The 16,667-nt window shown below is 36.1% G+C and overlaps 1 protein-coding gene across 1 annotated transcript in view; it reads left to right on the top strand.

Moving 5' to 3' along the window:
- The window catches only part of WHSC1 (Wolf-Hirschhorn syndrome candidate 1), a 60,438-nt gene that overhangs the window by 20,548 nt on the left and 23,223 nt on the right, over positions 1-16,667 (top strand). Inside the window, exons 3-8 of the mRNA XM_009702435.1 lie at positions 1,995-2,161; positions 2,531-3,022; positions 7,464-7,608; positions 10,182-10,300; positions 13,405-13,486; positions 14,504-14,628. Of these exons, the coding sequence (XP_009700737.1) occupies positions 1,995-2,161; positions 2,531-3,022; positions 7,464-7,608; positions 10,182-10,300; positions 13,405-13,486; positions 14,504-14,628 (1,130 nt within the window). The remainder of the gene's footprint in view (positions 1-1,994; positions 2,162-2,530; positions 3,023-7,463; positions 7,609-10,181; positions 10,301-13,404; positions 13,487-14,503; positions 14,629-16,667) is intronic.

The raw sequence follows: 16,667 nt of genomic DNA on the forward strand, positions 1-16,667 counted from the left end.
ACTGTGGTCAGCCACAGGTGCCAGGATACAGAAAAAGGCAGTACTGGTGGGTCCCCAGGACACTCTCCCAAACCTTCAATAACTAGTGGTTCCAGGATCCTGTGAGCCAAAAATTATGTCTTTGTATATAACAACCCTTAATGAATGCCATTATTTTATACAGGAACATTGATATGAATTCAGCCCGCAGAAGATACCTGAAGATTCACATATAGGTTCAATGAATCTAGTGATAGGCGCTATTATTTAGACTCCTTAATTAGGCAGTTACAGCTGTCCAGCATTATATTGTAAAAGGAATAGAGTGTCTGTGTCTGCTTGGAACTGGGCTGTTGGCTGCTCAGAGGCAGATCTTTACAGGTGGTTGTAAATGTAGTCTGTGTCATTGCTCTGTCTGCAGCTAGGACATCCTGGTGAAACACAAAGATTATCCTTTATTTCACCATACACAGAATAAGTCATCGGAGCTCAGTAGTCCCTAGTTCGGCAACATTTTCATGATGAGGACAAAATAAGTGCTGTGTGAGACAATTGCTCCTGTGCATTTCTGGAATATGTGTTAGACTACTGGATTGGATGTGTGATGCATACAGTCCCAAGACCTTTCCCTATGCCATTCCTTTAGATGTTTGTATCTGATCTCAAATGAGTCATTATTGTTCTTGTAGCTCTCATGTATGTTTTTTATATATATGTGTGTGTGTAATGGTTAATAAAACTTAGGCACATACCATTAATTAGGCTGCTTTCATATTACTGTTCCAGATGCCACATCTTGAGACAAGATCAAACCCCTTTAAAAATAACTGTTGGCTGAGTAATTATGAAAAGAAAGTTCTTCCTAAGTCTAGAAACCCCGGTAATAATAGTGCATGAAGCAATCAACTAGATGTATTTGCTGATTAAGGTAGAAGACATGTGATGTATAAATAACCTAGCAAAATCTAGACCTAGTTTGAAGACATCTGTAACAGAGAACTGTGATTATTATTTGTTCTTACTGGGTAGACAGCCTTACCTGATTTCCTCTTCCTCCGAGACTACGTGTTAGACATACTAATGTGGTGACACCTGGAAGAACCATAGACTGTAGGGGGAGTAATTGATTCTTAAAGGAATGAATTTACAAACACAAAAGTGTAGGTTGTCACAGTTAAAACCTTTTCTATTTTTAAATGAGACCATAATTTGAACACTTAGGCAACAAATCTGTGAGTTTTAATGAAGGAGATGCTAGAGGATGTCTTAAGTCTGATTCTGTTACCTCTGCCTTTTAGAAGTTTGTTGTTAACTGTGAACTGTTTGGTGAATTTTGAAGGTGTTGCCTTCCCCCTTCACTGTAGAATAGCTGAGATGTTTAGAAGGGGAAGGCTGTATGCCTATATCTTACTACAGTGAGAGAGTATTCCTCTTTACAATCTTAGAAGAATGAATGTTTCTCGTCTAGGTTTCAGAATTGTTCTCTTATCTTCTGCTCTCCTTTCTCCCCCTTCCACCACCCAAATCCTTTTCATTTCTTGCTTTGATTCCTTAAAAGCTTGATTAAGGTGAAGTTGTGATTACAAGTGTTAAAGCTAGCTGAAGTATGTGTTTCTGTTCAAGAATATTAAAAGATAAAGTTTAGACAAATCAGTGATGAGGCCAAGTGCAAAGGCTGTCTAAGCTTTGGAAACTTTTTCAAATGTAGCATTTTTCAGAAACATCCAGGCCTACATGTAAGTTAATATACACGGAAGGCACTGACGGATGACTGTAACCTTAAGTTAATTTAGCAAAGCATTTTCTTATTTGGAATTAAACTATTGGACTTTTGTGTCAAACTTCATAGAATATAGCTCAGAGACCTTCAAGCCAGTTAAGTGGGGTTTTGAAAGTTTAACCAGTTCTACTGTGCTTTTGTCATGGTAATTATAGCAACTTACAAAAGACTTCAAGTCTGAAAGTGCCAAGAACAACCTAAGTTGTATCTTAAATACATTCTTTTTAATTTTCAGGACAGAAAAAGAGTTTTCGCCAATATCACGTTCAGTTTTTTGGAGATGCCCCAGAGCGAGCCTGGATATTTGAGAAGAGCCTTGTACCCTTCAAAGAAAAAGACCAGTTTGAACAATTATGCCAGGAAAGTGCAAAACAAGCCCTCACTAAAGCAGAGAAAATAAAGGTAAGAGGCTACCAAGTCAGACAAGATTTGCAGCTTTTTATTTTACTGTTACAGGTATGTACAGATATAAATAGATACTCTAGAAAGCTTTGGAGACAGCTTGCTTTACGGAGGCTTGTAGCCTTATATTTCACTTACAGATGCAAAGAATGGGATGATTTACTGCTTTTTGTTACTTACTAAAAATCAGTACTCTTCTGCTTTGTCATTGATTCATGCATGGTATCAGTACTAGCAGATATAATTCCATTTGAATGTCTGAATTACAATTATACATTATGCTTAGTCTCTTGGAATTGTTTTGTTTTAGTGTTGGCATTTTGAAATCAAAAGTGGGCAAATTTCTCACACTATCGTCTTACCTTGCAGATGTTAAAGCCTGTTTCAGGGAAGCTGCGGCCACAGTGGGAGATGGGTGTTAAGCAAGCAAGTGAAGCAGTAGGCATGACAGTGGAAGAAAGAAAGGCCAAGTACACCTTCATCTATGTTAGGGACAGACCTCATCTTAATCCTCAAGTGGCAAAGGAAGTTGGCATTGCTGTGGAACCATTAGAGGAGATAGATGAGTCATCTTACTCCAACGAAGAAACTACTCAAAATCTGAAATCGATGAAGGAGTCTGGCATTCCTAACAAGAGGAGGAGAAGGACATCAAAATTATCTGCCACTGATGATATGCAAGAAAGCAATCAGTCGGGGACTAAGAATACTACTCCTCAAAAGTCATCCGAACAGGCAGAATCCAAAAGAGGGATAGGCTCCCCTCTCAATAGAAAGAAAACTCCAGCATCTACTCCGCGAAGCAGAAAGGGCGATGCAGTATCTCAGTTTTTGGTCTTTTGTCAGAAGCACAGAGATGAGGTTAGTCTCTTTTAGCTGTTATTGTTGTTGAGTGCCTCTTCTCATTTCTGTACTTAAAGAAACTTCTTTACTTTAGTTGACAAAAACTAGTTGTTGCTGTAGAATCCATAATACTCTGGGCTTGACAAGGGATGCCGGCATCAAATCTTAGTCTGGACAGGAACAGAGAAAGAAGGGAATGTAGATGAGCAATATAAACAAGATAATGATAATGCCATTGTACTTTAAGCATAAGTCATGTTATTACTATCTTCCTACATAATCTAGTAGTCCTTTGTATTAGCCATAATTTTTTGTAACATATGTAAAATAATAGTAGATATGCATACATATGCTCAGGCAAATACAATGAAGATTACGCTGTTTATGGCAATCTACTTGTAGATCGTTTGTATGTTCTTTCTGAACACGTGGCTCAATTCCTTTGGTGTGTTCCCTTGTCTTTGAAGCCCTCAAAAACTCCATTTACCTACCTAGAATCTTTTACTGAGCTTCAAAAGACACTAGTTACCAAAGCTTGTGAAAATCACTGTCAGTGTGCAATCTCCTGGGAGAGAAACTAGATCCTCTTCAGAGGATTACACTCCAAGACAAGGTAGAATAAATAAATACTTTAATACCAACATTTCTTAGGAGGACTGTTAGAAGTGTAAAAGCAGTACTGCTGTTCTAGCTCATTTCTTTAAAATCACGACCATCATTTTTCTTCCTTGCAACCCTCTGCTCCGTTTGCAGTACAATTTCATGCACTGGCAGAAGCATGAGCTCTCCTATTTTCTTGTAGTTGTACTATTCTGTAATACCCACAGAAGGACCAGAAAGTTAGTGGTGACTTTGTGACACTCTTTAGCTACTGAATGGTTGAGTTCATTGTAGAAGATTTGTTAGAAAATATTAATAGATACGAACTTTATAAAGAAAAATCGAAAAACAGATTCTGTTGTATGGAAGTCAATTAGTTGTGACTCAGCTTAGGATCTTTTTAGATCATTGCAACTTAAGCTAATACTGAGAACGAAAATGAACACAGCATTACATATACCTTTTAGTGGCTTTGGTTAAATTGAGAAAAGCATTGGCTGTTCAATTTGCTGGCTCCAGGGAGGAAAGGGTTTTGTAGCCAGACTATTAAGTATAGATTTTGATATATTCATTATGAAAAGCTGTATGGGTAAATCATCTGCCTCATGTTTGAAAGACCTGAGTTCTATTTCAAGTTCTTCTTTAAGTAACCTTATGTCTTGTACAGTGGCAAGGGGGAATTTCCTTGGCCTTCAACATAGGTAGCAAGAACTCTTGTGGAATATTGAGGGACATGAAATTACTTCTCTGGAAGAAATTAGGTTATTATGACTGGTTTTAGGGACTCTTTGCCAAACCTATCTGACCACAGAAGAGACATGCTAAGTCTCTGATGTTATATTTTTATTTTCTGTGCCAGTTATCAAGCTTCATTCCTTACTGTGGTTATACTGTAATCCTCAAATTAATAGATGGAAAATATGAAGACTATTACAATATTTGACATTAAGGAATTGCCTTGTCTTTGACATCATTTCGGGAAACTGAAAAACTTGCATAAACTTGAGAATCAGGCTGATCATAGTGGCTGATGTTGCACAGATTTTTAAGTAGAAGGAAGTAAGTTTCAAAATATTACATATGTTTAGAGAGAGGACATCCTACCATTTCTGCCTAAAATAGCTTTTAATAAGATCAGTCATGAAAACCCAAATCCGCCTGATTGTGTGATCCATTTTCATAGGTGCAGAAGCGCTTCTGTGTGTAGAACAGACCTAGGTTGTGAAAACTGCAGATAACAGTCCGTCTAACTGATCAGGGCAGTAGAATCTGTCTTTCCTTTCTCTTGATTTGAAGTTAACTGGCAAAGTAGGGAAATACCATTTTAGACAGTCATGCTTCTTGCACAGAACCTAAATTAGCTGAGTTTAGTTGACACTTCCAGCCTGTCATGTCACTTTTGAAATGGCAGTTTTAAAGTGGTGGAAGGTGGACATTGTATCCGAACTAGTATTCAGAGTTTCCCCTTCTGTTAGCCTTATCTGTGTTTTGCTTGGAGTCTGGATTTGTACGATATTAGGATTCATATGTCGGTTTGGGTTTATTAATTACTACTTTTTTGTGTTACTTTTTCTGTGTATAGGAGGGTGAGAAATGGCTGAAATTTTTAGAAATTAATTATGGCTGCTGGAAGACTGGAACTGCTGGAAAATGTTTTTAACGATTTAAGGGGCATGCTTCCTTGAGGGAGGCGTTGAAAGCTTGGAGCACTTTTATGGATGTAGTGACACTTTAAGTGCTTTGTGCTGTTATCAAAAGAGTAAAGATATATTGTGTACTATTGGCGTTCTTGGGCGCTTGCTCTGTGAAATTTAACCGTAGTAATCATTAGAAGGGAGTGTCTGACTTGAGATAAAGATAGCGTTCAGTGAGAGGCAGACAGCTATATTGTTTATCTTAATCCGTTGATTTAGGCCTTGAGTCTGTTTTTAGATAAATTAAGAAATAATTTCACTAGTAGGGTTTACAGTTAAAGATTTCTGCATGTGTAAGGAGTTGTTGAAAATCAAGACAAATAAGAGCAGAGGTAATACACCGTGCTTGGATGAGTTAGGATGTTCCTGGTCTAATTACCATGTTTTCCATACCTATAGTGATATTCCCAGATCCAAGAAAAGATCTTCCATGTGTTCTGTAGCATAGTTAGACTAAGTACCTGGGAGAAGCGCGTGATATTCATGTACATGGAGAGACCAGATACATCATCTCCAGTATGTATGCTGGGATTGAGTATTACAGTATGAAGACTTTGGAGAAGGCTGCTGGTCATTTTCCTTGGAGTTATTCTTTGCAAGGATCCCTTAACCATTAAGAACCATGAGTGTCTTTTGCTTGTCATTTCACAGCGCGCCTTGTCAGTTGAAAGTTGGTTTTATTCGTATTTTGGTGAGAATGGAAGTGATGTTAAACAGTATTTCATTTGTGCAAACAAAGCTAGTTATTTCTTAGAGAATTAAATAATTCTATGCCCTAGTTGAGCACAATGAACTCTAAGCTTAGCGGCAATGGTCAAAATTGAGGCTAATTTCCTAAAGAAGTGAGATTTGTGGGAGGGGTATCTTGTGGGTCTGTCTTTATTCTCCCCTCTTGGTAACTTTTTTTTGACATTGTTGGATTTTAATCGAACTTTGAGTAGAGGCCTCCAAAGGTAGTTGTATTCTCCAAGTTTTATGCAGATGACTTATGCCAGATAGAAGCAAGAGAACTCTTAGTACTCTACTAGGGGAAAAATTACAGCATGTATTTCTCTACTAGACACTGAGTAATCCCAATGGAAAGAAGATACTGCAACTAATCTAACCCCTGGAGAAGCTTCAGTCGTGCTTGTATCCTGCAACAGGAAATGCAATTTTAAGACCCTAAGTTCTAAGAAATTAGGTTTAATCATTTCCACTTATCACATAAAATTTGTATTTCTGTTCTGTCGAATGATGTTACTCTTTGAACGCTCAGCTTTGTTGGCCTAGTTGTTATTTTGCTCCATGATTTTGGGGTATTGGTTGCATCACTCCAGTAATAGGATTTTGGAGAATGCTAGGTAAAGAGATGAGAGGGGTTGTTTTTAAAGTTACTGTTGCATTTCTGTAGGTCATACAATCTTAGAGCTTTCTATGATTAATCAAATCTGGTTTTCCTTAAGTAGAAGTATGAGAATGCTGAAGGAGTTTGGGAGGGTTTTTTCTTTGTTTTTAATACTGGATTTTCTGTTTGTGTTGAATAAACTTCTAGAAACTCTCTTAAATTCCATGTTGATGGCTATTATGTGTCAAGCTGATATTATTAAGAAAAGACACACAGCTTTTTGAGTTCCTAATATTCATATACATAGTATACAATGATTAATTAATATAAGAAGGTGTTGTATCAGATGCTAGCTTGTGTAAATCTCTCTGCTCAGATAGGTGTAATGAGTTCTATGTTTAATGAGTTCTCCTATGAATTGCTGGATGTCTTTCTAGGCAGGCATATATTGCAATATTGCTTGTCTGTCTTTTGCGGTATAGATTTAAACTTCATCAAGAAATAATACAATTTTTTTTGAATGACCACAAGACAAGATTTACACTTACTCTGTTTTTTTTAATTACTCAATTTTTTAAAAAAGGCAAATAGATACTTCCAAAATCATTCTTAATACTTCTGAATATGCTAATAGATTTTTTTTTTTCTTAGAGAGACAGAGAGAGAGAAGTGGTTATTCAAAGAAAAACTGGATACAGAAGGTTTTCATCTAGTTCTGTCTGCAGCAGAAATGTTAGATTATTTGTTTGTATCCAGTTTTCCAAAGCAATAGAAGTATGTACGCCATTCTTTTCAATGGTCACCTTTTTTTAATACAACCCTATTTCTGCATGTATAGGTGGTTGCTGAACATCCAGATGCTTCAAGTGAGGAGATTGAAGAATTGCTCGAATCGCAGTGGAACATGCTTAGTGAAAAACAGAAAGCTCGCTATAACACAAAGTTTGCCATAGTGACCTCTCCCAAATCTGAAGAAGACTCTGGTAAACGTAAAACTGTGCTAGTGTACTCTAACTAAATTTGATATACATAGTGGTGTTAAACTAAGCACATATTTGAGACCTGTAGGGAAAACAGCTTTCACTGTTTTCCAGTTTTAATTCTTGGTGTTTGTGCCAATAGCAAAGGAATGCCAGCGGTTACAATAAACGCAACCCATGAAGTCTACATTTCTTGCTCATTGTTCTGAAAAGTTGTTATATGTAAACCTTCTACTGTTTAGAGATTGCTGATTTCTCATTCTTCTTCTGCCCATAAGCAGCTGCCATTGCATCCACTGCCTGTTATGAGTGGATGGTGAGAAGGGAAGATGAAGTGTTACTACTAGTAAAATTTGAGTTGGGTTTTTTTATAGAATAGTTAGGAAATGGTTTAAAAAGTTTAATCAGTGCTACACCTTTTCTTACATATGTATCTAAAGTATATTACCTCATACCATCATCAACTCAGGAAGAAGTGTTCCAAACTTTATTCTGAAACTTTCATCCGTTTGGCATTTTACTGTGCTACTCAAAGTTTTTAGGACATTGTACAAGATTGCAAATACTTTTTTTTTTTCTCCTTTTATTTTTTTTGTTGCTGTTGTCTAGCGTTTGGTTTTGATAAACAGTCTCAATTATTTTGCAAAATATTTGAGGGGTTTTGGAGTCACTTATTTGAGAAAGGAGGAAGATAGTTTGGCATTTGCATGAACTTTATCAAATTTCACTAGCTATCATTTTTCAAATTTAAATAGCTTTACAGCACTGTAAGAAGACTTATGGAAGTATTAGAAGCCAACAGGTGCTGCTTTGGGCAATGACAAGAATGAGAGGGAGTGTTTGAAAGTTTGTGAGACTTGGAAAAACTTGTATAAAAATGGCAGTCAGTTTTGTTAACTATCTGTGTGTGTGTGAAATAACATCATTTTGTGGAAAATTGAAAAGTTTTTAACTTTAAATTTTAAGTGTCAAATATTTGGATATCAGTTTAAAAAAAAAACACATTCTGTATCTCTCAAGGTTCATCATTGAAGAATATTGGAGAGGCCAAACGTAAAGTGTTTCAAGACTCACCTAAAAGGAGATCAAGATCCAGAAGTAATTGAAATTTGTGTTGTGTGCAAATAGTTCATCATTATAAGTAGTTATTGAGTGTATTTTTTTATGTAATCGCCCACGTATCATAATCTCTTTACTTTATCTCAGATGTTGTCTTCTTTGACGTTAGAATTTTAATGGATCCCAAATTAAATATCTAAACACTGTAGTGCTGAATTTTGTTCACCTTCCTCAGTGTCATATTGCAAGAAATGTAATTGAAATTGTACCTGTACCAGGTGTTTCTAGTACATATATTGTGTACATTTATAGTTATCTACAGATGAAAACATGTCAGTTCAATCGTTCCCCTACCCAAATCCTCTTATCTTAAACTTGGAAGAATATTGTGGGATTTCTTTTGCTGGCTTTTTGTAAGTAGCAGGTTCTCCTGGAGCCATTTCAGTCTGTTTTGTGGATTTAGAGTCTGATAATAGAATATGTCCTAGATTGTTTAGATAAGAACATTAATTTTAAAATTATCCATATTTTCAAGTTACTATATTTTAATATTTACAGCTATTTTTTTCAACTGGAATAGAATGCTTGTAGCTGTAGGGCAATTTTCAGTTGAACATATTTGTGCCCCTGGAGCTTGCAATCTTCATACTAATAATAAGTCTGTAGCTTCATAAACTAGAGAGTACTGGAGAGCGTAATAATGTTGTCATTTTATCCTGATGAAACAGACTACTTCCTAAACCTTCACCTATTTTTGAGGTAGAGCGAGTGCAAACCATAGCTGTACCCGTGGAAGGGGTATGTAGGTTAGTCACTGACCTTTTGTAATTTAGCAGCTGCTTGAACTTTACGGTGAGCAATCATCTGAATACGTGAATAAGTCTGTTGGTTTAAAATGACCACTGTGATTCTGTTCTTAGGATTTTGGTTCACAAAAGAAGGGGTTCTTACGGTCTCCTGTAAAATATAAGTAAGCTTGTCAGAGAGTCTGGAACTGGCATACCAGAAAGAGATAATTTATCTGTACGGTTGGTGATATCTTGCCTTTTCCAGAGGCCCCTTAATAGATGTCACCAGTATCTTCATCTGTATCATTTTCAGAACTTAAAGGAGACCTAAGGAGGATACTTAAAAATTCATTTCAGTGATAAGACACTGTTACAGAGTGTCAGCAGAGTTAAAAGCTGTATAGATCAATCATGTGCAGTCTGATGATAAGAAACAAATGTTGGGCAGTAATAATCAGATCTTAAACTAGTGCTTATACAGGTAGACTCATCTTTCTAAAATAACTTGAGTATGAAGCAGTAGATTTGGATGTGTTCTAGAGTTAGTGTTCAGTACCAGAAACCAGACCTTAAGCATTAGGAGGTCATCAAACTGTGTTAATGTTTAACTATGTTTTAAAAATAATGACTGAAAGAAAAGTAACTTAAATAACTAGATCAGTTCAAAATAATTTGAAAGTGGGTTTTAGATTATTTTTCATGTAAGTTTCCCCCATCCCCCATCCCAAGGTAACTTACATGGAAATAAAAGAAACCAAAAAAAGAGGACAAAGGAACCTACAGAAGATTTTGAAGTTCAGGAAGCACCTAGGAAAAGACTCAGGATGGATAAACAGAATAATCGGAAGGTAATTATGTCGTTGGTTTGTTTGGGTTGGTTTATAGCAGCACCAATCACATTGCTGTAGTTAAGTTTGTCAGCATTTCCGTTTTCAGGATTAAAAAAGTAATGTCTGTATATCAAACCAAACTGTTGTAGATACTCAGAGATATATGTGAGCTTATTGCTGTGGGGTGGTTTTTTTTTTTATCTTTGGTTATGAGCATGAAGGTCTGACAAGTTGCATTTGCTACTTAAACTGTGGTGAAAATGTATGCTGAGAAAATCTGTTTCCCGAAGGAATGTGCAGAGGCATGACCTTTCTGTGTTGTCATGCTTTGTAGTTCTTCCCTCCTGAATTGGAGTTCAGAGTTGTATACAAGAATGTAAAAAAAGAGTATCTTTAGTCAATACTTAATTTAGACAAAAGTCGGGGGACACACAAAAGGAAGTAAAGCAAAACAGAAAAACTACTTTTCAAGAACTGGAAGCCTGTAGAGTGGCATGCTGACCCATTTCTTAAGTTAGGAAACTGCAGTAAATATTACAGTATATTTATCACACAAATCAGTCTTTTCAGTTTAGCTTGCTTGTGAGAATGAGAATTTTCCTTGCATAGGTCACTAAAACTAGGTATATGGATACAGCCCAAATCTTGTAGAGACTTAAGCGTAGGTTTATTTAGTCATGTAGGTAGACCAGTGAACTTCATGAGTTTTACTTGTATGGAGAGCTTAGCTCCCAAGTGTTTTCAAATATGTTATGACAGTACTGTAGCATGAGTATCACAGACCTTATCTCAGAACTTCAGTGGTACAGCGATTAAATGAAACAACCTAATATAAGGAAAGGTAGTGGATTTATTTTTTGAATTAATTATGGAGGTCACGTTTGTAGAAGTCAGTTTGTTTGATACACTGGTTATTTTAGTATCTCTATTGATATTGTGGATATTCAGACAATTTGTTTAGAGTTCAATATAAAAAATAAATAGAATTTCAGATAGCCAGGCTTAACGAGCTCACTAGCAGGGGACAAAGATAATTCTTAGAGAAATGTTGTTACCTTTGCAGAAAGAGGGGCCAAAACTGGTTTTTGCACTTCTTACTCTAACAGGTTAATCGTTGAATATTCATCTTATATTCTAGGAGAAGTTTTTGGACCCTTTCAAAACTTGTCTAATTGATTTTGAATTCACTATAATACCCTAGATCCATGAAATAATTAAGTTTACTTATTGTAATTAATTCCTCCTATGAAGTCCTTGTTTTGTCTGTACCTAAAGTTACTTCTTTACTGTCCCGCCAGCATTTGTACACTACAATTAGCCTACATTATCACAAGTAGAATGAAAGGTGGTTGCAGTATAGTTCATGCAGAGGAGGTTCTGGTATCTTTGATGCTGTGATGCCGATGCGAATATTAACAGGAAAATAAATAAATAAATGAGAATAATGATTCCCATAGGATACATACCACTAATAATGCTGACTGCATTTTAAAAGTGTTGTCCTCTATCTGACATTGTCCATTTATCAGAACTAGTTACAAGAAATGTGGTCTGTGTAACTATTAGGTAATTTGGAAACTAAATGCGTTTAGTAGTGTCTGTGCTTCTGTCCGCAGAAGGGTCAGATATTGTAGAATGGTTGCTTTACAGTTTCTTATGAGAGTTATCTCCTAGTCTTTTTCCTGCCTTCACCAGCCCAGAGTACTTCTAGCTGTATGTGCCTCTGCTTAGTAAAACATTTAGTGAATGACAGTGAAAATGTCTATGTAATGATTCAAAAAAACAAACACTAACCATACACTTCCTTCTGCTATTCCAAGTTTACCTGCAGGCTTTTGTTACAATCATTTGGGATAGGAAGAGCTTTAATGACATTTTTTCATGACGTTTTACTTCTTGCATGAGAGCTGTGCATTATCCTCTCCTTTTTGTCCTTAATTCTTATTTATGAAATCTGAATGCTTAAGTCATAAGTTATGGAAGTTTTGAAAGACTAATCTGTTCATTGGTGCTTTCGTGGTGTATATAAAATGCACATTAACAAAATGAGAGTTCTGTAAAGCATGCTTTAAATTTCAGAGTGAACTATACTGTACATTTTCTTTCATTTTTACACAGAAGTGTAACAGTAATCTTACAAAACTGATATTGAGAGCCTCTGGTGGCATTAGTGGTAGGGCATCTTAGTCCACTTAGAAGGCAGTAAAAGCACAGGGTAGCACACCTATAGAACAGTAGCCATTCGTATTTATTTTTACAAAGGAAACCAGTCCTCTGGCCTTTGAGGTATTCACCTGCACATCTTTTATAAAACTGAATGTCAGATGAAGAATGTGAAAAAGTATGTAAAAACTTCTGTTCGGTAGAATTATTCTTGCTGATCAGGTGAGCATTTGTCAGGGTTAAGCATTCTCGGCTACAATTTTAGTGACTTATTGCTTGAATGAATTTGTAACGTAGAAAAACAGAAAAAGTAGTGGCATGTGTAAGGAACAGCGGCTAATTTTGACAAACCTTTGATAAAAACTTCCCCAATTTTCGGCCTAAACTTCTAATGATAAATTCTCAATCTGGAGCAAATTTTTGTGTTGTTTATGCTCCCCTGAAAATAGTATTTTTATTTTGGAAATGCTGAAACAATCTTAACCATAGTAATTTTAAAAATGGCACTGCTATAAGTTGTGGAGTTGAAAGCAAGCCTCTCTGAGACTTAAAATTCTGCACAGGGTTTATTCTCAAATTCATATACTAATTCTTCAGTTTACCTTTAATAATGAAAGGTTTTAATTTGACCAGTTTAGACAAAGAATAGTAAGGATAATTTACATGTTTCATGTTCATTTAGAGCTCCCCTTTTTGATATGCTGAGTTTGGGATGGATAAGTGGGATGCTGGAATACTGTGTTCTTTAATTTTTCCTATTTGTTTATTGGGTTTGTACCCTGTGCTGTAAATGAATTTTAAAAATCACTTAAATGGGGCTAGCTTAACTACAGTACCATTCAGATATTTGTAAAGACACTTTCTTTTTAATAACTTAAATCCAGAAGTAATTGCCAGTTTTATCCAACCACTCATAAATTAGGAGTTTTTTTATTTTTTCATATTTTTTTTTGTGACAGAGGGAGACAAGCAATGACAAAACAGCAAAAACAAACTCTTCTAAGGTCACAGAAACCTCCTCTTCACAAAAGAACCAGTCAGGTAATGTGGTCAGAATAAGTTTTAATGTAACTTTTTCAATTAAATAATTTTAAAATAAACAGGTTGTCTGAGGCAGCCGGCTAAATTTGGCTGACGCAATAACCAGTTACAGCCACTATGCCACAGATGGGGGGGAGCACACCCTCTTCCTTCACTACCACCATTTTGCAGCTTGATACTTAACTGAAATTGTGCATTGCTGATTTAGAGCAGCAGTTCACAAGTTCACCATTTGATGGCACCAAATTAAAGCTATTGCCCTGTGATCTTGGCGAGCAGTGATACAAATCATACCGCTCCAATTTGTCATTGTGCATTAGCCCAATAAAACAAGTGCAGTGACCATCAATGTAATCAGTTACTATGGGATTTTAGTCCTTTTAAAGGATGCTTGGTGGGAGGCAGTGTGGAGCACGAGAGGGAATTCTAAATAACCTTGGACCAAAATCCAAAAGTCAGACTTGTTAATGATACTCAAGTTTAAGGTAACTTCTGTAAGAGCATGTCTCTTTAGGTATTATAATGATATGCCAAAGACGAGTAAGCTTCAGCAAGTTCTGCGCAATGTAGAGATGGTGACGTGCCATAGATAACGTCTGGTACCTGGCTCCTGTATATAACCTTTCTCTTAACAAAGTGTTAGCGGTACTCAGATCGTGATGAGATCACGTAGGCCTTCTAATGTTTATCTGAGGGGATAACTGTTACCTCTACTTTAAAGAGGTCGTATGTCACAAGATATTTTGATTTTAATAGAAATGAGCCAAAAAAATTGGGAAAACATTTCTTAGCCATTTGTAGTACATATATGATGAATAGAAACTTCTTTATTTTTAAAATCAAGCCAAAACACATGGTTTCAGAAACTTACTTTGTGTTTTCTAAGCCCTACGTAGGTGCCCAGAAGACCTACCTAAATCATTCCTTCCTTTATCTGAAGGAATATTATAAATGGCTTCAGGGAGATAACGTTTTAAAGTTCCAAACTTCACTTTGTAAACCAAAATTATTTTACAGCAACGAAAAATCTGTCTGATGCATGTAAACCTCTGAAGAAGCGAAATCGGGCTTCAGCAGCAGAATCTTCAACTCTTGCTTTTAGCAAGAGTTCATCTCCTTCAGCTTCCTTAACTGAGAATGAGGTAAAAAAAAAGTGGTGTTTGCACACAGCCATTTAATTACAGAAATTTTCAGGTGTGAATCTTGCTTAAAAACAAAAATCAAAGGCGAATTCTCTAACGTTGGTGCTCTAGACAAGTTACAGTTTTGGCCTCTGTGAAACCTGTTAATGTGTGCATTGCAAATTCATTTATTGTAATACGAACGTCTGATTTGGGGACGTCGAGATATTATTGTGGTTTTTAATGTATTTACCAACAAAGTTTTAGAATTGTAACCTTCTATTAGAGGCAAAGTAAAATGCCAGTGTGTTCTGTATTTTCTTCTACAGACTTTATGTAAGTGTACTACATTAGTTACATTATGTAACTCAATATTGTCATTTTGCCATAGCTTTTATATTGAAGCAAGTTTCCTAATCCTCTGTTTGATCTAGAACTGAACAGTTTTCTGAGCAGAGCCCCTTTAAACTCAAATTAGTTTTCAGGCTGTTTAAGTGCTATTTCTCTGTGATGCAAATAGCGTCATCCCCAGTAGAGGTAAACAGACAGTGAAGGATGTATCTTTTTGATACTTACTAATCATAGTCTTAGCTCTGCATATTTGGAACTGTAATTCTTCTCAACTGACATACAATAAATGAAATGTATGTACCAGAAGTGTATTCATACAGTCCATGAAACCATTCCCAAGTCATCTACACTATTAAAACCAATCAGCCAAAGAGTGGCAGCATGAGGGTGAAGTATGCATGCTGTTTTGCAGGTGGATTCAGAAATGTAGTTAGTAGGATTTAGTAAAGTATCCATAGACAAACGGCTTCAAGCAGTTTGTATTACAAAAGCTGTAGAGAAAATACTTGCCTGCTAACAAGGGAGTAGGGCTTCCAGCTATCCTAGAGAATCTTTCATCTCCCCTAACAAATGCATGAGGTGATAGACACTATAATGAGTGCAGTTAAAATATCTAGACAGTGCTCAGTAAATGGTTTACCTTTGTGTGAGGAAAAAAGATTGCATGTTAATGACTGTATATCTTACTGTAACTGGAAAAATATTTTCAGAAAAAAAACCCAACAAATTCTGCCTCCTGTACCCCAATAAAACAAGCAAAGGAAGTCCCACAGGAAATAATGTCCATAGCAGCCACCAAGTAAAGTAATACTTGTTCTCATTTTGTTCTCTCAATTGAGAGACTCCCCTCTATTGGCTTACCAACTTCTGCTGTGTTGGCTGTACTGCTGAGACTTGCTATGTAATCAGCTGTTTGTGTTTGGGACTGTCTATTCAGCCAGACCAGTTTAAGGAACATGCTGTCTTTTTGGCTCTAAATATGCATCTCTAAATATTGTAATGTCAGGAGAAAGATTCTTCTATTTCTATGTACAGTGTTTATAAAATGAAATCTCCAGAAATCTTTCTCAACAAAAGGCTCACTTTTGCAGGATTTTGGGTTGTGACTTAACAGTTCACATGTAAAATAGGATATGGTTATATAGGCTGAGATGGAAATTTTAAAACTTAGCTCTTAATTTACTCAACTACTGCTAAACAGCAAACGATGTGAGAAAAATTAACATCATACAGTGCTCACAGAACACAGATATACAAACTAGACGGTGAATTAAGTGTTTTCAAGGGTTTAAAAGGTTTTAAAATATCAAAACAATCCCAATCAACATAACAGAAAATACACCCTGTCGAGTAACAGAGATTTTTGCCGGGCTGGGTGCAGTGGGGGAGTAGATTAGAGGGCTAGATCCTTAGAAGGTTTAAAGCTACACTGGCCTGAACTTGTACCAACTAAGGATTGGAGTCAGTTTGTTTCCTATGATATTAGATATATTTTGCCTTTAAATAAAACAAAAATGTGAGGCATGTGTTTCTGAACTTACTATTGATCTATTCTACAAAGCAAGGAAAGATACAAATTTTGGATTGTGTGGGTGGCTTTAAAAACTTTTTTTTCTCTTTTGTATTATTATTTAGCACTTGTCTAAATGGCTAAATATGTGTGTGCCCTGAGAGTGTTCATCCAGAGAGATCCCTTTTCCAGAGTGTTA

Source organism: Cariama cristata, unplaced genomic scaffold (genome assembly GCF_000690535.1).
Source record: "Cariama cristata isolate BGI_N322 unplaced genomic scaffold, ASM69053v1 scaffold8896, whole genome shotgun sequence".
Taxonomy (NCBI): Eukaryota; Metazoa; Chordata; class Aves; order Cariamiformes; family Cariamidae; genus Cariama; species Cariama cristata.